The sequence below is a fragment of the Bombina bombina genome, chromosome 2, assembly GCF_027579735.1.
Source record: "Bombina bombina isolate aBomBom1 chromosome 2, aBomBom1.pri, whole genome shotgun sequence".
Classification (NCBI taxonomy): domain Eukaryota; kingdom Metazoa; phylum Chordata; class Amphibia; order Anura; family Bombinatoridae; genus Bombina; species Bombina bombina.
Window position 1 is genome coordinate 701,173,875 of NC_069500.1, and position 23,600 is coordinate 701,197,474.

A 23,600-nucleotide genomic window follows, 5' to 3' on the forward strand; every position below is an offset into this window, starting at 1 on the left:
AAGCAGCGGTCATTATACTGCTGCTTCCCTACCCTTTGATGTGGCGAATTTCAATCTCTCGAGATTGACAGCTCCTGCTCGTGCGTTATTGGCTGTGCACGGGCAGGGGGCGGGATAACACGCAAGTGCAAAATAGCGCTCATATGCAATGCCGAATTCCGCCAGGGGCGAGCTGCGGCGGAAACGGGCGCGTATATGCGCCCCTGTCCGCCGCAGTTTGATAAATCGACCTCTAAATGTTTAAATACAATTTATTTTTATTTTTTTATATTTTAGAATACAAATCTTTAATTACAAGTACAATTCTTTTTTTTGGAAGTACACATGTTTTTTGAAAGTACTGTACATTACAATTTTTTCTTTTGAAAGTACAATTATTTTTTTGTAATTACACATATTGCATGTGTCAAAAATAAATTGAGTTCCCATTTTGCTAAAGGACTTGTGATGTCACACAAGGAGCCACGAGCTCCTAGAATTTTCCCCCTGACTCACTAACATTTAAAGTGAAGGTAAATTTTGGTGAATGAAAGCCCGTTTTTTAAAAATACTATTAAAAACAGGGGCACTTTCATTCAAAGTTTACAAAGCAGCAATTTTGATTAAAAATTTACTATTTTTTTCTTTTCACAGCCAAAGCAGCTTCCGCCTCCTGGAAATCCTCTCTTCACACGTCAGCAATGACTAATCCAGCTTCCTCCAATCAAGGCTTCCCCCCCCCAGGGTAGTCATTGCCTGAGGCCATGCTGTGATTGGAGGAAGCCGGATTAGTCATTGCTGACGTGTGAAGAGAGGATTTCCAGGAGGGGGAAGCTGCTCTGGCTGTGAAAAGAAAAAAAAGATAATTTTTTAATCAAAACGGCTGCTTTGTAAACTTTGATGAATGAAAGCGCCCCTGTTTTAAATAGTATTTTTTTAAAAAACGGGCTTTCATTCATCAAAATTTACCTTCACTTGGTTATTCTCCATATATCGATATACAAAATACCTAAATATCCTTACTGGCTCCTGAATTTTAAACAGATTTGTCAACTTCTGGACTAATCTAATGATCAGTGTCCCTTTACTTGTTACTATGCCCCACGCATTGTTTTATATTCAATTTGCCATTAAACAGCTCAGCATTTGTCTTATGAGTGAGCCTACTGAATCATTTAAGAAGCAGAAACTGCTTCTTTTGTCTCTCTGCCACCTTTGGGCGATTGATCTCACCACTTCTGACACTAGCTCATTCAGGGTGTTTGACATGCCCTGCTCTAGCACAATTGGTTGTTCAGGAAGAGGGGGCGGAATGGCACAAGAAAACTTTTGTACAATGTTAAATTTCACCATGCGATGCAGCATCACAAGTGCCGATTGCATGTGGACAGATTAACTATTTGTGAACCTGTCCCACCTGCAATCATGATAAATTTTGCTCAAAAGCTCAGTATTTGTAAACTTAAAGTGAAGGTAAACTTTGATGAATGAAAGCCCGTTTTTTAAAAATACTATTAAAAACAGGGGCACTTTTATTCATCAAAGTTTAGAAAGCAGCCGTTTTAATTAAAAAATTTCCTTTGTTTTTTTCACAGCCAGAGTAGCTTCCCTCACCCGGAGATCCTCTCTTCACACGTCATCAATAACTAATCCGGTTTCCTCTAATCACGGAATGGCCTCAGGCAATTACTCCCCTGGGGGGAAAGCCATGATTGGAGGAAGCCGGATTAGTCATTGATGACTTTTGAAGAGAGGCTGCTTTCTAAACTGTTTTTAATAGTATTTTTAAAAAACAGGCTTTTATTCATCATAGTTTACCTTCACTTTAACTTAGATACTTCATCACATTCAAAAATGTGTGAAAAAAAATAATAGACTGTGTAAATAAACAATGCTGCATAAATTAACATATGCACAGAATGTGTAAGCATTAGAATGTTTAAGAAATTAAAGGCCTCTTCCGCTGCTTCTATATAAAATGATGATATCACCTGCATCGAAAGCAAATTCAAACATGAAGAATGACAAAATTGAAAAAAGGAAAGTAGTAGCATTCAAATATAAACCATAAGAAACAAGGCATGATCTCCTATGGGATACATACGTGAGATACGTTCCTCTGGTGTTGATGCCCATCATAAGATCTACTTTCTTCATTGGAGTATCAAGGGTATTGGTAAGGCTGATGGCACTTGCATTGTTCACCAAGATATCTATTCCTGCATTAAAATAGGTTACATCTTATAAGATGAGTCAAATAACTCAAAAAGAGCTTTAAAACATCAGATACACCTTTGTGTGTATACTGTGCTACATGTCCCACCAAGCTTTAATGCAACACAACGATCTGGCAGTAGTGAGACCCTATACTAAGAAGATGTACAGTATATAATTAATGAGGTGATGAACACATGTGTAAGTGGGGGTGAAATTAAATAATGGTGGTAAAACATTGGTGGCAAGAAGAAATATGCAGTGGAAAAATGACAGTAAGAAGGAAAGAAAACGTGAAACTTTTAAATAATCGTTTGTTAGCAGCCAAAAATGGTTGCCAAGCTCCGCCCACAGCTTTCTTCTTGTATGACATTTTAGCAGTTTATTTTTCAGTTAGTGTATGGCAAATAGAGGCGCTGGTTCTTAGAGGTCTTCAAAGGATTCCTTTCTGTGTTTCACGATCCTCCCAAAAGGGTTGTGTCTGTATCTGTGTTCAAAGAATATCACATTGGCGTAGTGTTTCTATATACCTTGGTACATAAGTGCAGTATACTCACAGAGTAATATCAGACAAACGGCTCCGCAGGTGTTTTCACAACAATGGTCAGGAAATAATAAAGCTGAATCTTTGAATGAGAAATATAGTTGTTTATTTGGCTCAACGCGTTTCAACGGCTTTACCGTATTTTTCAAGAGCTATTAAAAACAGTATGGCTTACAAAAAGTCATATACAATGCCGCATTGCAGGCAGCCTTAAATACACAATCATGGGTGGTATCTGATACCTCATTGGTTAAAGTCAGATTTACACGCAATTTTAAAACATATAAAAATTTAAGAATTAATTAAAAAGTTAGCGCATATGTAACAAGTAAAATAACATTATTTCAAAGATAGACAATGTGAACCAATCCTGAACCAATCTGTTTCTTAGTTCCCTTTCGAGTTGTCATCTGTGTATGAATCCCCAAACAGGTCCGTTTCTGTGTGTCATAGTCACATGATGTTATTCATCCAGTAGTTTAAACGGATAGTTGTTAGTCCAAAAAATATATTTAAAAGAGTCCCGTATTGAACTAGAGCATTAAAACCCTCACCAGAAGAAAAAGATACATTAGTTAGGTTATTGTATATAAAAAGTCTTTTTAAATGGATACAATAGTGTTTTTTAATATTGCTAATTTCTGTGAAACATTTTGCATGACTTAATCAGCAGACAAGTTCTTCAATGGGCAAAATTATATTGACTGTCCTTTTTATATACTCTCCTTCTAACCATCACGGAATTTAATTTTTATTTTATTTTTTATTTGGCAAACAAAAATAAACACATTTAGGTGTGACTCTATCAAATATAAAAGAGTTATTATACATGTTGTTATCTTATCATATTTGTATAGAAGAGTTATTTCATATGTATTGTCTTATCTTATATGTTGATGTATATTTAGTTTCACAAAACTTGTTAACAAGTATTTCTCACAATTATGAAATTTCGACAATGGACATACTAGTCTATGGTAGAATATGACTATCAAATTTTATACGGAAAATAAAAATTAAGATAAAAAATATATGTAATGCTTATCTTTTCTGTCAATGTGTCTTATTTTACGAAGCACTTTTAACCTCGCTAGCAAGCATTTCATATAATATTAAAATTGTATATATAGCGAGATATGTATAGTGCATTTTCTCTTATCTTTAAATCTTAATTTTAGACAAAAGAAGCTATTTTTGTATCCTTATTCAGGCCCCACTGTGCATAAGTTTTATCTTAGAATATATTCTAATATTAGAACACTAACAAAATAGATAAAGAACATGAAGATCATGGTATACCAGTTCATTGCAACAACAACTTTTTAAGAAAGAAAATTTTCTGTGGCTGGGAATAGAGAAAGTTACGGTGCATTGGAGAGGGGGTCAAATATCTAAAGAGTTAGATCAAAGAGAACTCAAATGGATACATACACTTACAACTTATGCACAGTGGGGCCTGAATAAGGATACAAAAATTGCTGCTTTTGTCTAAAATTTAGATTTAAAGATAAGATAAAATGCACTATACACGTCTCGCTATATATACAATTTTAATATTATATGAAATGCTTGCTAGCGAGGTTAAAAGTGCTTCGTAAAATAACAGACACATTGACATAAAAGATAAGATAAAAAAAACACAAATTTATGCTTACCTAATAAATTTATTTCTCTTGTGGTGTATCCAGTCCACGGATCATCCATTACTTGTGGGATATTCTCATTCCCAACAGGAAGTTGCAAGAGGACACCCAGAGCAGAGCTGTAATATAGCTCCTCCCCTAACTGTCATAGCCAGTCATTTGACCGAAAACAAGCCGAGAAAGGAGGAACCATAGGGTGCAGTGGTTACTGTAGTCTAAATTTAAAAATGACCTGCCTTAAAATGACAGGGCGGGCCGTGGACTGGATACACCACAAGAGAAATAAATTTATCAGGTAAGCATAAATTGTGTTTTCTCTTGTAAGGTGTATCCAGTCCACGGATCATCCATTACTTGTGGGATACCAATACCAAAGCTAAAGTACATGGATGAAGGGAGGGACAAGGCAGGAACCACTGCCCGTAAAACCTCTCTCCCAAATATAGCCTCCGAAGAAGCAAAAGTATCAAATTTGTAAAAATATGAAGCGAAGACCAAGTCGTCGCCTTGCAAATCTGATCAAAAGAAGCCTCATTTTTAAAGGCCCAAGTGGAAGCCACAGCTCTAGTGGAATGAGCTGTAATCCTTTCAGGAGGTTGCTGTCCAGCAGTCTCATAGGCTAAGCGGATTAAGCTTCTTAGTCAAAAATAAAAAGAGGTTGCCGAAGCCTTTTGACCTCTCCTCTGTCCAGAGTAGACAACAAACAAAGCAGATGTTTGACGAAAATCTTTAGTAGCTTGTAAGTAAAACTTTAAAGCACGGACCACGTCCAAATTGTGTAACACAAGGATGGAACAACAATCTCTTGATTGATATTCTTGTTAGATACCACCTTAGGCAAGAACCCAGGTTTGGTACGCAGGACTACCTTATCCGTATGAAAAATCAGATAAGGAGAATCACATTGTAAGGCAGATAGCTCAGAGACTCTACGAGCCGAGGAAATAGCTACCAAAAAAGAACTTTCCAAGATAAAAGCTTGATATCTATGGAATGAAGAGGTTCAAACGAAAGTCCTTAAAGAACCTTAAGAACCAAGTTTAAGCTCCATGGTGGAGCAACAGGTTTAAACACAGGCTTGATTCTAATTAAAGCCTGACAAAATGCCTGAACGTCTGGAACATCTGCCAGACGCTTAACTAGCTGACAATCCTTTTTCCAAACCTTCTTGGAGAAAAGGAAACGGTGGAAACACATAAGCCAGGTTGAAAGACCAGGGCGCTGCTAGAGCATCTATCAGTGTCGCCTTGGGATCCCTGGACCTGGATCCGTAACACGGAAGCTTGGCGTTCTGGCAAGACGCCATGAGATCCAGTTCTGGTTTGCCCCAACGATGAATCAGTTGTGCAAATGCCTCCGGATCGAGTTCCCACTCTCCCGGATGAAAAGTCTGACGACTTAGAAAATCCGCCTCCCAGTGCTCTACACCTGGGATATGTATAGCTGATAGGTGGCAAGAGTGAATCTCTGCCCAGCGAATTATTTTTTAAACTTCTAACATCTCTAGGGAACTTCTCGTTCCCCCTTGATGGTTGATGTAAGCTACAGTCGTGATGTTGTCCGACTGAAATCTGATGTACCTCAGAGTTGCTAACTGAGGCCAAGCCTGAAGAACCTTGAATATCGCTCTTAGTTCCAGAATATTTAATGGAAGGAGAGACTCCTCCTGAGTCCACGATCCCTGAGCCTTCAGGGAGTTCCAGACTGCACCCCAACCTAGAAGGCTGGCATGTGTCATAACAATTGTCCAATCTGGCCTGCGAAAGGTCATACCTTTGGACAGATGAACCCGAGATAGCCACCAGAGAAGAGAATCCCTGGTCTCTTGGTCCAGATTCAGTTGAGGGGACAAATCTGTGTAATCCCCGCTCCACTGACTGAGCATGCATAGTTGCAGCGGTCTGAGATGTAAGGGTGCAAACGGCACTATGTCCATTGCCGCTACCATTAAGCCGATTACTTCCATACACTGAACCACTGAAGTGCGCGAAATGGAATGAAGAACCCGGCAGGAATTTAGAAGCTTTGATAACCTGGACTCCGTCAGGTGAATTTTCATTTCTACAGAATCTATCAGAGTCCTTAGAAAGGAAACTCTTGTGAGTGGGGATAGAGAACTCTTTTCCTCGTTCACTTTCCACCCATGTGACTACAGAAATGCCAGTACTACGTCCGTATGAGACTTGGCAATTTGGAAGTTTGACGCCTGTATCAGGATGTCGTCTAAATAAGGGGCTACTGCTATGCCCCGCGGCCTTAGGACCGCCATAAGTGACCCTAGAACCTTTGTAAAGATTCTTGGGGCTGTAGCTAATCCCAAGGGAAGAGCTACAACTGGTAATGCCTGTCTTAAAAGGCAAACCTGAGAAACCGATGATGATCTTTGTGTATCGGAATGTGAAGATAAGCATCCTTTAGATCCACTGTAGTCATATATTGACCCTCCTGGATCATAGGTAGGATGGTACGAATAGTTTCCATCTTGAACGACGGAACTTTGAGGAATTTGTTTAAGATCTTTAGATCCAAAATTGGTCTGAAGGTTCCCTCTTTTTTGGGAACCACAAACAGATTTGAGTAAAAACCCTGTCCCTGTTCCTCCTTTGGAACTGGATGGATCACTCCCATAACTAGGAGGACTCGTACACAGTGTAAGAATGCCTCTCTCTTTATCTGGTGTGCAGATAATTGTGAAAGGTGAAATCTCCCTTTTGGGGGGGAAGCTTTGAAGTCCAGAAGATATCCCTGGGATATAATTTCCAACGCCCAGGGATCCTGAACATCTCTTGCCCACGCCTGGGCAAAGAGTGAAAGTCTGCCCCCTACTAGATCCGTTCCCGGATAGGGGGCCGTTCCTTCATGCTGTCTTAGAGGCAGCAGCAGGCTTTTTTACCTGCTTACCTTTTTTCCATGTCAGGTTTGGTCGCCAGACCTTCTTGGATTGAGCAAAAGTTCCCTCTTGTTTATTATTAGAGGAAGTTGATGCAGCACCTGCCTTGAAGTTTTGAAAGGCACGAAAATTAGACTGTTTGGCCCTAGATTTGGACCTGTCCTGAGGAAGGGCATAACCTTTTCCTCCAGTGATATCAGCAACAATCTCCTTCAACCAGGCCCGAATAGGGTCTGCCCCTTGAAGGGAATGTTAAGTAGCTTAGATTTTGAAGTCACGTCAGCTGACCATGATCTAAGCTCTGCGCGCCTGTATAGCAAAACCAGAATTCTTAGCCGTTAGTTTAGTCAAATGAACAATGGCATCAGAATAAAAGAATTGGCTAGCTTAAGTGCTCTAAGTTTGCCAAGTATGTCATCCAATGGAGTCGCTACCTGTAAAGCCTCTTCCAGAGACTCAAACCAGTACGCCGCAGCAGCAGTGACAGGGGCAATGCATGCAAGGGGCTGTAGGATAAAACCTTGTTGAATAAATATTTTCTTAAGGTAACCTCTAATTTTTTATCCATTGGATCTAAAAAAAAAAAAAAGCACAACTGTCCTCGACAGGGATAGTAGTACGCTTTACTAGAGTAGAAACTGCTCCCTCCACCTTAGGGACTGTCTGCCATAAGTACCATGTGGTGGCGTCTATTGGAAACATTTTTCTAAAAATAGGAGGGGAAGAGAACGGCACACCTGGTCTATCCCATTCCTTATTAATAATTTCTGTAAACCTTTTAGGTATTTGGAAAAACATCAGTACACACCGGCACTGCAAAGTATTTATCCAGTCTACACAATTTCTCTGGCACTGCAATGGTATCACAGTTATTCAGAGCAGCTAAAACCTCCCTAAGCAACACGCGGAGGTGTTCAAGCTTAAATTTAAATGTAGAAATATTAGAATCAGGTATCTTTCCTGAGTCATTAACATCACCCACTGACTGAAGCTCTCTTTCCTCAGCTTCTGCATATTGTGAGGCAGTATCAGACATGGTTCTTAAAGCGTCAGTATGCTCTGCATTTTGTCTCACCCCAGAGCTATCTCGCTTACCTCTAAGTTCAGGTAGTCTGACTAATACCGCTGACAGTGTATTATCCATGACTGCCGCCATGTCTTGTAAAGTAAACGCTATGGGCGCCCTAGATGTACTTGGCGCCATTTGAGCGTGAGTCCCTTAAGCGGGAGTCAAAGGATCTGACACGTGGGGAAAGTTAGTCGGCATAACTTCACCCTCGTCAGATTCCTCTGGTGATACATTTTTTAAAGAAAATGATCTTTATTGCATAAAATGAAATCAGTACATTTGGTACACATTCTAAGAGGGGGTTCCACCATGGCTTTTAAACATAATAAACAAGGAGTTTCTTCTATGTCAGACATGTTTACACAGACTAGCAATGAGACAAGCAAGCTTGGAAAACACTTTAAATCAAGTTACCAAGCAAATATAAAAAGGTACTGTGCCTTTAAGAGAAACAAATTTTTACAGTGTGGATAATAGGCTAACAGAGCATTGCACCCACTTGCAAATGGATGATTAACCCCTTAGTTCAAAAAACGGATCAAAAAAACGAAATAGACGTTTTTTAACAGTCACAATCAACTGCCACAGCAAGCTGTGGCCCTACCTTCCCCAATAAACGACTTTGGAAAGCCTTTGGGCCCTTTAGAGATGTCCTATAGCATTCAGAGGGCCTTTGAGGGAAGCTGGATGTCACAGTTTGTAATTTTAACTGCACCAACTGTAACTTTTATACTACAACAGTGGAAATTGTTTCTAGTCAAAATTTAAGCCAGCCATGTGGAAAAAAACTAGGCCCCAATAAAGTTTTATCACCAAAGCATATATAAAAACAATTAAACATGCCAGCAAACATTTTATATTGTAAATATCATAAGGGTATTACCCCTGGGAGTAAGCATGATACCAGTCGTTATTAAATCACTGTATTCAGACTTAACTTACATTAATCCGGTATCAGCAGCATTTTCTAGTGTTTTCCATCTCTAGAAAAAATTATAACTGCACATACCTGATAGCAGAATAAACTGCACGCCATTCTCTCGCTGAAGTTACCTCATCTGTGTAATCCACTCAGACATATGTGAGAATAGCAATGGATCTTAGTTACAACCTGCTAAGATCATAGAAACCTCAGGCAGATTCTTCTTCTATTTACTGCCTGAGATAAAATAGCACAACTCCGGTACTATTTAAAAATAACAAACTTTTGATTGAAGAAAATAAACTAGCTATATTTAACCACTCTCTCCTACAACGTCCTTGCTTGTTGAGAGTTGCAAGAGAATGACTGGCTATGAAAGTTAGGAGAGGAGCTCTGCTGTGGGTGTCCTCTTGCAACTTCCTGTTGGGAATGAGAATATCCCACAAGCAGGGCTGCCACTAGAAATTTTGGGGCCCCTGACTTAACCATTGATCAGGGGCCCCCCCCCCCTCCTTTGACATGTGCAATTTTTGACCAAGTGACTAAAACGTATATGTACTTTATTCTTAAGTGTCTATTTAAACTTGCAAATGTTGTAAAGGTAGTAACATACACTGAAACACACACACACACTCACACATAAGGATTCACATATAGACACTCTAGCAAACACGCAAAGAAACTCAGACACAGACACCCAAACAGACACTTAGCACTTGTTTACATTGACCTGACAAGTAATGAGGTAAATTACAGTTTTGTAAAAAAAGGAGAATTAGAAAACAAAATATGGAGTTCTGATTATCTTTTTGTAAAGGAAGATGCCAACTAAATGATGACAACAGCATGCAGTGGCTGAAAGGAAGGGCCCTGAACTGCCTAAACAATAATTTAAAAGTTATATGGAGGATTAGGTGACTTCCGGAAAGGTCTCATTAGTCTCAAAGTCTGTAGAAAGATGTGAATAATCAGTAGTAAGGTCAAAATGTCCTAAAAAGGAACAGACAATGGACACACACACACACACACAAACTTGCACATACACCCAAGGAAACACCAACACCTCAGAAAACACACAAAGACATACACACACACACAGAGACACCCACAGAAAACACAGAAAGACATACATACACACCCTCACTGAGACATCCACAGAAAACACACAAAAACATACACACACCCTCACAGAGACACCCACAGAAAATACACACCCTCACAGAGACATCCACAGAAAACACAGACATACACACCCACCCTCACAGAGGCATCCAGAGAAAATACACAAAGACAAACACACGCCCACCCTCACAGAGACACCCATAGAAAAAGCTCAAAGACATATGCACACACCCTCACAGACATCTACAGAAAATGCACAAAGACATACACACCCACTCTCACAGAGATACCAACAGAAAAAAAATACATACACACTCATAGAGACACAAACCAAAGCACAAAGACATAAACACAGACACCCACAGAAACACTCACAGGAGGAAACATTTATGCACCTTGCATCCCCTAAATCAACAGTGTTTGACATGCATGATAAAAAAAAATGCAGAAATTAAGAGATCACATTTTAAAGAATCATATTTGTAAATGAGCAATTCTGTGAATTCAAAATTGTACATTAATGATCTGGGTAGATGGCTAGATGAAGAAAAGTACTTTTAAAAGGTTGACATATGTTTGTTTGATATTTTCCCCAACCAAGAGCACCACTTCAAATATAGTGTACAAATGTTCCCATCTGTCAGCTGTACTTGTGGATTTTGAAAATGCTGTACTCTATATGGTCTTGGTGGAACCATAAGCTGTGGTACTCATACCATTAGATCTGGTTAAATGCAGGATTTAAGCTTGTTGGTATGCATTTCAAAATTAAGTCAGCTGTAGAGTAAACTGAACAGTTTTAAGTTAACCTGTCTCATTTCCAACACTGAGCAATCTTAGTCTGATAGTATAACATGTTATGCAGATGTAAAAATCTTAGATAAAATGCCTCCTTGTACCTGGAAAGTCCTTGCATAAAGGGGCAGTAAACTGTAATGTAATATATATAATTTGTGTATTGAGGAGGAAACATTTCTGCATGGTTTTAAATATAGAATTTCTACAGAATTGTCAAATAATCATAAATACACTGCTGCTAAAAAAATGTGTTTTTATGGACCCCTGGCCCCACCATACAACTACTACCACACTGAAGTTACAATCTTAAATTGCACAAAGAAATAAAAAAACATTTGCTAAGTAATTCCTAATTCCTCTGCAAATGAAAGTAATCAGCCATCTGACTCAGACACACACTCTACAAACAAAGTGCCAAGTCTGTCTCACACTGTGCATAGTGGTTTAGTGCACACTCAGAAATCCTCTTAAATGCTAATACTTTACTCCTTGTAATAACATTTCCCATGCTCAATTAGCACTCTGCTGTAGTACCCACTGGCGGCTGTCAAAATGTAAAAAAAAAAAAAAAAAAAAAATTTTTTTTTTAGTTCTTGCCTCATGGGGCCCCCCTAGCCCATTGGGCCCCCCTAGCCCATTGGGCCCCTGACATTAGTCACCCCTGTCACCCCCTGATGGCGGCCCTGCCCACAAGTAATGGATGATCCGTGGACTGGATACACCTTACAAGAGAAATATATGTAATGCTTAATTTTTGTATTTTCCGTATAAAATTTGATAGTCATATTCTACCATAGACTAGTATGTCCATTGTCAAATTTTCATAATTGTGAGAAATACTTGTTAACAAGTTTTGTGAAACTAAATATACATCAACATATAAGATAAGACAATACATATGAAATAGTAACTCTTCTATACAAATATGATAACATATATAATAACTTTTATATTTGATAGTTATACCTAAATGTGAATATTTGTATTTTTGTTTGCCAAACAAAATAAAAATTAAATTCCGTGATGGTTAGAAGGAGAGTATATAAAAAGGACAGTCAATATAATTTTGCCCATTGAAGAACTTGTCTGCTGATTAAGTCATGCAAAATGTTTCACAGAAATTAGCAATATTAAAAAACACTATTGTATCCATTTAAAAAGACTTTTTATATACAATAACCTAACTAATGTATCTTTTTCTTCTGGTGAGGGTTTTAATGCTCTAGTTCAATACGGGACTCTTTTAAATATATTTTTTGGACTAACAACTATCCGTTTAAACTACTGGATGAATAACATCATGTGACTATGACACACAGAAACGGACCTGTTTGAGAACTCATACACAGATGACAACTCAAAAGGGAACTAAGAAACAGATTGGTTCAGGTTTGGTTCACATTGTCTATCTTTGAAATAATGTTATTTTACTTGTTAAATATGCGCTAACTTTTTAATCAATTCTTATATTTTTTATATGTTTTAAAATTGTGTGTATATCTGAGGTATCAGATACCGCCCATGATTGTGTTTTTAAGGCCGCCTGCGACGCAGCATTGTATATGACTTTTTGTAAGCCATACTGTTTTTAATAGCTCTTGAAAAAGACGGTAAAGCCTTTGAAACGCGTTGAGCCAAATTAACAACTATATTTTTCATTCAAAGATTCAGATTTATTCTTTCCTGACCGTTGTTGTGAAACCACCTGTGGAGACGTTTGTCTGATATTACTCTGTGAGTATACTGCACTTATGTACCAAGGTGTATAGAAACTCTACGCCAATGTGATATTCTTTGAACACAGATACAGACACAACCCTTTTGGGAGGATCGTGAAACACAGAAAGGAATCCTTTGAAGACCTCTAAAAACCAGCGTCTCTATTTGCCATACACATCGATTTTACAGCCTTGAGAGAGACTGTTGGAAGGCAGCAGTTCTGTACAGAGGGAAGTAGCTATCCGTATTGTATACATTTCTTTTACTTATTTTTCAGTTAGCTATTTCAAATTGCACATTCACAAATCAGCGTGTGCGAGTAGTAAAACTTACTCAAGAGTCAATCGTGATTATTAACATACCAAATATACACACACAATAGGTGGGTGGAGCTTGGTAGCCATTTTTAGCTCCTAACAAAGGATGAATATTTAAAATGTTTAATGTACTTCTTAAAAGCTTAAAGATGTGGGGCCAGTTGCAGGATGCTTCTCTGGAATGTAACAAGAAGTAATCAAAAGTATGTATTGGGTCTAGACTGTCCCTTTAAAGTATGCCATCAATGTAGGTGATCTGTTACAACCCTGCCTTTAAAAAATGCATTATTTTCATCTAACACTTGAGATTCCTGATCAGCCATGTTTAAAAACAATATGGCTGTAGACTGTGTATTGTTATGGAACATTGTGTGTATTTGAAATATAAAAATGCATAATGTGTATTCATTCTTCATTTATTTTGAAATATAGTTCTATAATAGCCTACAGCATGGGTGTTCCACCTCCATTGGGCATGCAAAATATTGGGCATGCAAAAAAAAAAAAAAGTGTTATAAACCGTGCCATTCATATGCTAATTTTTCTTTTTACTAGCCACAAGAGATTTTTTCTTTTTATTGTTTTTTAAAAAATCCTCACCATTTTGGGCTACAAAAGAATATGTTGCCAGGCTTAGAACCAGGCTTGCCCTGCTTTAGGGTAATGAAGAATGATATATGTAGGTTTCCTGTAAGCAGTAAATGCTGGTTTCCAGAGGTAATTTGCCTTTTGTATATATTAGTGTTGGATTAAAGTGTTATATAAATGTATGATTGTCAGCAAACAGATCTCTAGCAAAAATGTATATATAAAACTGGTGACTTTTAAAGTGGGCAAATCAGTATATTTCCTATTTTGGCTGATCCACTTGGGATCAAGTACTTATTAGCCAAAATATGTAATCTTTCTATTCCGTATGTCAAGGACATGCTTTTAGAGCACGTCTGAGAGTCTAAACATACTAAACCGTTAGGTTGTAAAGCTGTATTGTCCATATCATGCCATACCTCCGAATGTATTCACAGCTTTCTTCACAGCTTCACTGATTTGGTCCTCATCTCTTACATCTACAATGCAGGGTAAAGCTTTTCCCCCAGCTGCTTCAACTAATGTAAAGAAAAGCAAACAGTTAATAAAAAATATATAGTAAAATTCATACATGCAAAATATATATAACACAACATTGTTGATTATGAAAAATGTATCCAACACATGGGCTGTTTGTTATTATTTACATGATTTTGTTACTACATCTGATGTTTAACCTGGAATACAACTGGAAAAGGACTACAAAAACATTGCAATGGTGCGTAAACCTGTTGTTTTTCTATTTGGTGACAAATAATATTACTGCTTTTTTAAATTGTGCTTGTTGTTAAATCAGTGGTATGTGTATTACAATTCAAAATGTGTAAATGGGCTACCACTAGATCTTCATTAAGAAAGAACATGCAATTAAAAAAAAAATCAAAAAATTTTGTTTCTGGATATCTTTTGTTGAAAAGCAGGGATGTAAAATTAAAAGTGTGCACGTGTATGAAGCACTATAAGACAGCAGTTTTGTAAGAGTGTTATCCATTTTGTAGTTTTCCGAGGGTTGTTTGCCGTTACCCTTAGGTTCTTTCTCACCTCTTTCAGGATTAACCGTTGGGCTCTTGGAATGACTAATATATATATATATACACACACACATATATATATATATATATATATATATATATATATATATATATATATATATACACACATATACACATACATACAAAAATTAAGCACTCTCTGGTCTTCAGCCGTCTGTGGTACAACAAAATGTATTATTAGTGTGACGTTTCGGGACACAAAAACAGTCCCTTCCTCTGACAAACAACAGTGCAAAATGACAAACTTTTAAAGGTACATAAAACCCTCCCCCCGTCTCAGCCAATCACGGCTGTCCACGTGTATTTTTGCTTATTGAGTGCTTATCACAGTATTGGTATGTACTCTTAGTTTAACACTACGCTGACCTATCAGGAGCTTTGTTTTTTCTGTCTTGACACGTGGACAGCCGTGATTGGCTGAGACGGGGGGGAGGGTTTTATGTACCTTTAAAAGTTTGTCATTTTGCACTGTTGTTTGTCAGAGGAAGGGACTGTTTTTGTGTCCCGAAACGTCACACTAATAATAAATTTTGTTGTACCACAGACGGCTGAAGACCAGAGAGTGCTTAATTCTTGCATCTATCTACTATTTCCCATAGCACCCTGGCGGTTGTGGACTGACGGTGAGAGTGCATACACAGTACTTTGGCGATATAGATAGATAGATATATATATTAATTATTATTTTTTATTAGGGCTGGGCGATATAGGGGGGGGTCACAATTTAAAAAAAAAAAAAAAACGCGATTGATAACCCCTTAATTTTTCAATAAAACATTTATTTAACACTACAGAATCTTACTGTACATGTTTCTCAATGTCCAATACACTCTTAGAGCATAAAAATACAAACCACAAAATAGTTCAAATAAAATTAGCTACCTGTGCTGTGGTTACATAGTAGAAACGTTTATTTTAACACTACAGAATCTCACTGTACATGTTTCTCAATGTCCAAAACACTCTTGGAGCATAAAAATTAACACTTATAATTTGAGAAAAAATATAAAAATAAAAAACCTTGTTGTGCATTGCACCACTGTGTACTACTACTGCTGATTGATGATCTATCTTCTGGGAATCTACACTTGACTCAACTAAATGATATATTAAATAAATATAATATTACATTTATCATCTATCTAGTAAGCAACTCTATATATCATTCATCCTCTATCATCTATCTACTAGATAGATGATAGAGATAGAGCAGTACGTAGTAGATATTTATATATATTTTGGTAACATTATATTCTACAATTCACTTCACAATACATCCTACAAGCAACCCTTAATGAACATTTATAAATAAAATATATTGTAATATGTAATCAAACTCAATGTTAAGCGTCACAGAAGTTTAAAAAAAAAAAAAAAAAAAATCAGTAAGGCACTTTAAAGTTTTTTTACAATATTCACTTTATTGCCCACAACTTTGAGCTGTCCCACTGCAACAACACTCCCAGATGACTAACACACTCTTCAATCTCTTCCAAAATGGCCGTTCCGCTGGCATTCTCAGGTCTGCCCACGGCTGCACACTGGTCCACCTCTCATCCTCCATCTCCGCCTCCATTTTCATGACGATCTGAAGATTTATATATATATTTATTTTTTTTTAAATTGCGTACTCTCGTGGTTTTAAAACCGCAGCGATTAATCGCTGTTTAAAACCGCATCCGTGATCATGCAGCCCTAAATGTATGTATATATATATATATATATATATATATATATATATATATATATATATATATATATATATATATATATATATATATATATATATATATATATTTTCATACATACATATATATATATATATATATATATATACATATATATATATACATATATATACACACACACACATATACACACAGTTGATGACAGTTGACTCATGCACATTATCGTGGGTAGGGAAATCTAACTGAAAAGATCTTTAAAAAAAAATATTAAAAAATGCAGGCAGTAAAGATCCTCTCCGTTAGCTCATGCGCAATATTATGGATAGCATTATCTAACTACGTCAGAGCATTTCACAGATGTTTTAGGATCATAGAACTCCAGCTCATGTCTGGAGCACTATACGGCAGCAGTTTTGAAATAATGTTATCCATATGCAAGAGCACAAGATAGCAGCACTATTTCTTGCCATGTAGTGCACAGATGCCCACCTAGGTATCTCTTCAATGCAGATTATCATGGGAACAAAGCTAATTTGATAATAGAAGTAAAACCTAATTTGATAATAGAAGTAAATTGGAAAAATGTTAAAAATGTCTGAATCACAAAAGAAAAAAGTTTGGGTTTTATATCCCTTCAAACATAACACAGCAAAGTGACCCTATTTTATTTTCTTTGAACGCTAATTTTCCATTGCTGCATCTCAAACAGCACGTTTATGTGGTTCTGATCCTGTATTCGGAGACAAAAATCAGGAACACAAAAAAAAAAAAAAAATATGATTGTGTCCTCTGATCAAGACAACAAGAGAGATATTTTTTTTGGAGGTTAACAGCATAAAATTACAAATAATTACAGAATAACATTATTCCTTAATATTAGCTAGTAAAATACAATAAAAGTATAAAACCCTAATAGGAATGCAGAAGTGTAACAACCCTTTGCTTCACTGTGAAACAAACGTGTTAATAGATGCTGTGTCACTTGTCCTTCCTCTGGGAAAACTGGTTTCTCATGCACAAACCCTCTCAGCACGCTACTCCAATGCAGAGACAACTTCGCTCAAGAATCTGAACTCAAGACAACAGAGGGCTACATATGACAATCGTCACATCATGGGGTGCTCTGGAATACGTTTTTACAAATATATATTCTCTAAAAGAGGAAAAACACCTTTAATACAACATCTATTAACACATTATTTTTACACAGCAAAGTGTTTTTGGACATTCAGATTTTCTTAAAGATTCACTGATAAAAAGTGTTTCTCTGAGATCTGTGTAAGACGCGTTGCAAAACGTGTAAATGTTAACTGTGACACCTTCTTACATCTACTCTAGTTCACAGGGACATAAAAAACTATTTATTTCTTACCTGATAAATTCATTTCTTTCATGGTGGCGAGAGTCCACAAGCTGTTGCTGATGGGATATACATTTGTGCCAGGAGGAGGCAAAGTTTCCCAAACCTCAAAAACCTATAACAACCCCTCCCACCTCATTCATATCTTAGTTTGATGTATAGCCAAATAGTGAGGTGGCAGAAGAAGTAAAAGCCAAAATAAGGAGAGAAAAAAAAAATAATAGTATGTGCTTAAACAAAAAAACTACCCCAAACGGGTGTGACCTTGTTGGCTCTCGCCAATATCAAATAAATAAATTTATCAGGTAAGATATAAATTAAGTTTTGCTTCATATAGATGGTGAGAGTCCACAAGCTGTTACGTATGGGTTATACATTCCTACCAGAAAGAGGCAAAGTTTCCCAAACCTCAAAAGCCAAAAACAACCCCTCCCACCTTACTTATACCTTAGATTGACGTATAGCCAAGTAGTGAGGGGTTAGGAGTAAAAGCCAAAATGAGAAGGGGGGGGGGAAGATAGATGTGCATAAATAAAATAAAAACTCCAAATGGGTGTGGCCTTGTGGACTCTTGCCACTAAGAAATAAATACATTTATCAAGTAAGATATAAATTAAGTTTTGTTTCATATAGGTGGTGAAAGTCCACGAGCTGTTATGTATGGGATATAATACCCAAGATGTGGAAGTCCTTCAGTAACAATAAAGAGGGAATTAAAATAAAAACAGTTATCAAACTGAGATAACTGTCGGAAGAACCTTTCTAAAAAAAATGGCTGCTTCTGACGATGCAAAAACATCAAAACGGTAACATTTTGTAAACGATATGCAGAGAAGACCAAGTGGCTGCTTGGCAAATTTGATTAACGGAAGCCTCTTCTTAAAAGCCTGAGATGTGGCAACTGATCTAATAGAATGAGCTGTAATTCTCTGAGACGGAGACTGACCCGCCAGAGGAAAGGAAACATTATGCCCCCTTTATGTAGCAGTGCAAGGACGTTAAAGTGCTAAGCAAATGCATCCTAGATAAGCAGTAACTCAGGGTGCGCAATTTCAAAACACTATCTGAAAAAAGGGTGCGCTAGTGTGTGAGCATCCGGTGATGTTGGGTGAAGGCTGGGTGAAGTTTGACGTGCGATTCAAAATTAATTCAAAGTGTGTGAACTATGGCAACCACCTCTAACAGAGGCAAAGTAAAAACTTAGGTATGAGTGAGGTGGGAGGGTTATTATAGGCTTTTGAGGTTTGGAAAACTTTACCTCCTCCTGGTAGGAATGAACGTAACAGCTTGTGAACTCTCGCCACCTATATGAAAGAAATAATATAAATAGTTCCATGTTGCTTGCATATAACCAAGTAATAACCAGTGCAAAGGGATTAACCCCTTAACGACAGACGTACCATGTACGGCATCTGTCTAAGAGGCTTTGAGCCCTGCAATAGTGCAAGACTGTGCCATTACTACATGCATCACTCCCTGAGGCATTCAGAGTCTGTCAACGAGACCCACGCTATTTAACCCCTTAATGACCAATGACGTACAAGGTACGTCCTACAAACAAAGGCCGTTAACGACCAAGGAGGTACCCTGTATGTCGTTAGTGTTTCCAAGCGGTGGAAGCGATCCTGATCGCTTCCAACCGCTTTCAAGTTATTGCAGTGATTCCTCGATATTGAGGCATCCTGCAATAAAAAAAAAAAAATTAGCCATCCGATGCAGAGAGAGACACTCTGTTGCCCTCTCTGCATTGGACATCGAAGACCACGTTCGTTGGTGGGTGGGAGCCATTGCAGGGAGGCGGGATCACGGTCAGGGACGCTACGAGGGAACTCTACAGTATGGCACAATTGTTGTAAAATAAAGTGGGAGAGAATTTTCATCTAAGGGATCTGGGAGGGGTGGGGGGTTTGTTATTGAGGGGGGCAGCTACACTACAGAAAAATTTGCACACAAAAACTCAAAAAACTTTCATGGCAAACTGTGTACTGGCAGACAGCTGCCAGTACCCAAGATGGCGCACAATAAGGTAGAGGGGGAGGGTTAGAGAGCTGATAGGGGGGGGGGGGGGGGATTAGATTGATTGGGGGCAAAGGGGGGGATCCTACACAGCAAAAGGTGGGGGTTTTTTTGTTTGTTTTTAAAAAAAAAACAAAAAAAAAAAAAAAACTTATTTTAGTACTGGCAGACTTTCTGCCAGTGCTTAAGATGGCGGGGACAATTGTGGGGTGGGGAAGGAAAGAGCTGTTTGGGAGGGATCAGGGGGTGTGATTTGTCAGGTGGGAGGCTGATCTCTACCCTAAAGCTAAAATTAACCCTGCAAGCTCCCTAATTAACCCCTTCACTGCTGGGCATAATACACGTGTGGTGCGCAGCTGCATTTAGCGGCCTTCTAATTACCAAAAAGCAATGCCAAAGCCATATAAGTCTGCTATTTCTGAACAAAGGCGAAACCTAGAGAAGCATTTACAACCATTTGTGCCATAATTGCACAAGCTGTTTGTAAATAATTTCAGTGAAAAACCTAAAGTTTGTGAAAAAGTGAAAGCTTTTTTATTTTTTATTTAATCGCATTTGGCGGTGAAATGGTGGCATGAAATATACCAAAATGGGCCTACATAAATACTTTGGGTTGTCTTCTAGGGATTCCTGACAGATATCAGTGTTCCAATGTAACTAGCACTAATTTTGAAAAAAAAACTGGTTTGGAAATAGCAAAGTGCTACTTGTACTTATTGCCCTATAACTTGCAAAAAAAAAAAAAAAAAGCAAAGAACATGTAAACATTGTGTATTTCTAAACTCAGGACAAAATTTAGAAACTATTTAGCATGGGTGTTTTTTGGTGGTTGTAGATTAGTTACAGATTTTGGGGGTCAAAGTTAGAAAAAGTGTGGGGTTTTTTACATTTTTTTCCATCATATTTAAAAAAAAATTACAGTAAATTATAAGATATGATGAAAATAATGGTATCTTTAGAAAGTCTGTTTAATGACAAGAAAAACTGTATATAATATGTGTGAGCACTCATAGGAGGCAGGTGAGGCACTGCTGCACCTGCTAAATATAATTTTAATTAAAAAAAAAAAAATTCTCAAAATTTCCAACTGTATAACATTGCACAATAGAGGCAGTGGGTTCTTCTTTCTCTCTATTGCGCAATATTTTCCATAGATTTTTATGACTAGCCACTCTGCTGCGCCACCCGGTGGAGATTTGTAGCTGCAGCGCAGCTGAAAAAACTATTAAAAAGGCATCTCTAATCAGGCCTCGTATTTTCCTGGGAGCCAATCAACGCCGGTCATGTATTTTCTCCTGGTGAGTGACAGCACCAGGAGAACACACTGATCAGAGTTGTTTGACTCCCTGCTGCACTGCGCATGTGCAAAGCGAGGACCAGTCTGGCGGGAACAACAGTGACAGACAGACACTCCTGCCTCTCTTGTGGCACTTCTCAAGTGCTGAAAATCTTGTAAGTAAGATTTATATGGGGTTTTGGCCTCTTGTAGACTCTTGTGGCACTTCTCAAGTGCTGAAAATCTTGTAATTAAGATTTATATGGGGTTTTGGCCTCTTGTAGCAAAAGGTACACACTATTTGGCGCCTCTTCTCTTCTTCTTTCTAAGACACTCCTGCCTGTTGGGACTGAGTCACTGAGCAAGTGAGAGCAGCCATCAAAATTAAGCGAGCGACAGAGGAGGACCCGGATTGGTGATCAGCTGCTGCCCTACCCCTGACTGAGGAGCGGACGACGACCCGACACAGCTACAAGTAAGAAGACTTAAGTAAAGTTATACCGGTAGGAGGAGGTGGCCTAGGCCAGATAGGGGCTCTTGACTTGTCACTCTGATGGTCCACTATTGACTCTGAGTCTCTGACTGACCGACCGTTATTGTAGAGAGAGCTTAGCAGAATTATTAACCGGACCGGTACTCATCATGTGATCATCTGATTCTGAATCAGATGATCACATGATGAGGACCAATCCGGTTAATAATTATTATAATTAGCAGCGAGCAGTGGGTGGTACTGACTGACTGTCACTGTGGCCCTGACTGAGGAGTGGACAACGACCCGACACAGCTACTAGTAAGTCAGACAGACTTAAGTAAAGTTATACCGGTAGGAGGAGGTGGCCTAGGCCGGGTAGGGGCTCTTGACTTTTGACTTGTCACTCTGACCACTATTGACTCTGAGTCTCTGACTGACTGCATAGAGACACAGACATACAGTATATATTTATGCACACACACTTTTTAAAGACAATGTAAAACAAGTTGTTTAATTTAGAGAGACATTGCAACCTCTGCAGACAATTCATTCAGATGCAAGGAGCTGTCAACCAAACCAATACTGTATAGTGATCCATTAAATCCTCCTACCAACCTAAGTTCAATTTCCATGAACCAGAACCCTGACTTCAATAAGCTAATCACTTACAGGGGCATAATTAAGACATTCGGTCTCTGCAATGTATCATTGGCTATGTATGTAGTGGGGTGCACCTGCTATTTCTAAAGTCACCCATGTATTTAAACCATCAACTGATATGCAGAGATGTAGGAGGAAGAATTGTCAAGACTGATAAGGAATTTCAGGGTACTATGATTATTTTTCCAGAAGAACAGATGCACAGTGTTCACAAAATATAAAAAAAAAAAAAGATGCTGTCAATTGAAAAAATGTATGTGTAAGGCTTGCACAAGAGTTGAGCAAGCAATGAGAGCAAGATGCAAGGTCCCATCAGATTAAGTCCTTAAGAGAGTAAACAAATTGCTGGTGATGAGGTTACAGAGTGCAGGATAAAGTGAATACACACCATTGTTGACCAAGCTAATGAGTGAGGGGTCCTGCTGGAGTGGGCAAATCACTGTCAGAAGGATACTGAGAGCAGCAGAGCACCCTGCGTAACTGATGTGCATACATAATAATTATTAGCAAATTAATTCATTTTTTATTAAATGTTAATGAAAAACTGGTATATGAAGGGTTAAGGACTCGCTAGTATTTCTTATAAAAAATGAATGCACCTAAGTAATTCATTAACCCTTCTTAGGTATGCTTGCCCCACATTCAGCATCATTATGCTTGCAGTGCCTCACTTGCCTCTGACCTCACTGGTGTGGGTACAGTAAATGAGTAAGGGGAAATTTACAGCTAAACACAAACACAGCAGAAATCTAAAAATAGCCTTGGTCCCAAAAGGTCAGAAAATTGAAAAGTGCTGTGGTCCTTAAGGGGTTAACCCCACAGAGTAAAAGTGGCAGCAATCACAGAGGGTATGTTGGCTGTTGTTAAGGGTTTAAACTCAGTTAAAGGGACATTAAACACTATTTTTTTCTTTGCATAAATGTTTTGTAGATCTATTTACAGTATATAGCCCATAAAGTTTTTTTTAAATAACATTGCTCTGATTTTCAAACTCCCAACCAAGCCCCAACGTTTTATGAGAATACCGTCAGCTACCTACTCCAGCTTGCTCCTGTTTGTGTAAAGGGTCTTTTCATATGCAAAAGAAGGGGGAGGGGGGGAGTATCTTATTTCCCACTTGCAGTGGCTTTTCCAGCTACCTTTTCAACAGAGCTAAACTGAGAGCTTGTAAGTAAATTTTTAAAGTTTTATATCAGTATCTGTGCATCTTATTCTTTATAGTAGTGTCTATTACATGCAGTTATATGAAAATGAGTGCATACTGTCCC

At 38.1% G+C, this 23,600-nt stretch overlaps 1 protein-coding gene across 2 annotated transcripts in view; it reads right to left on the bottom strand.

Annotated features, from left to right (window-relative positions):
* HSDL2 (hydroxysteroid dehydrogenase like 2) overlaps nt 1-23,600 on the bottom strand; it is a 223,188-nt gene that overhangs the window by 193,134 nt on the left and 6,454 nt on the right. For both annotated transcript variants that reach the window (XM_053702684.1, XM_053702685.1), the window contains exons 4-5: nt 14,225-14,323; nt 2,084-2,198 (exon numbers count right to left, since the gene is read on the bottom strand). In XM_053702684.1, the coding sequence (XP_053558659.1) occupies nt 2,084-2,198; nt 14,225-14,323 (214 nt within the window). The remainder of the gene's footprint in view (nt 1-2,083; nt 2,199-14,224; nt 14,324-23,600) is intronic.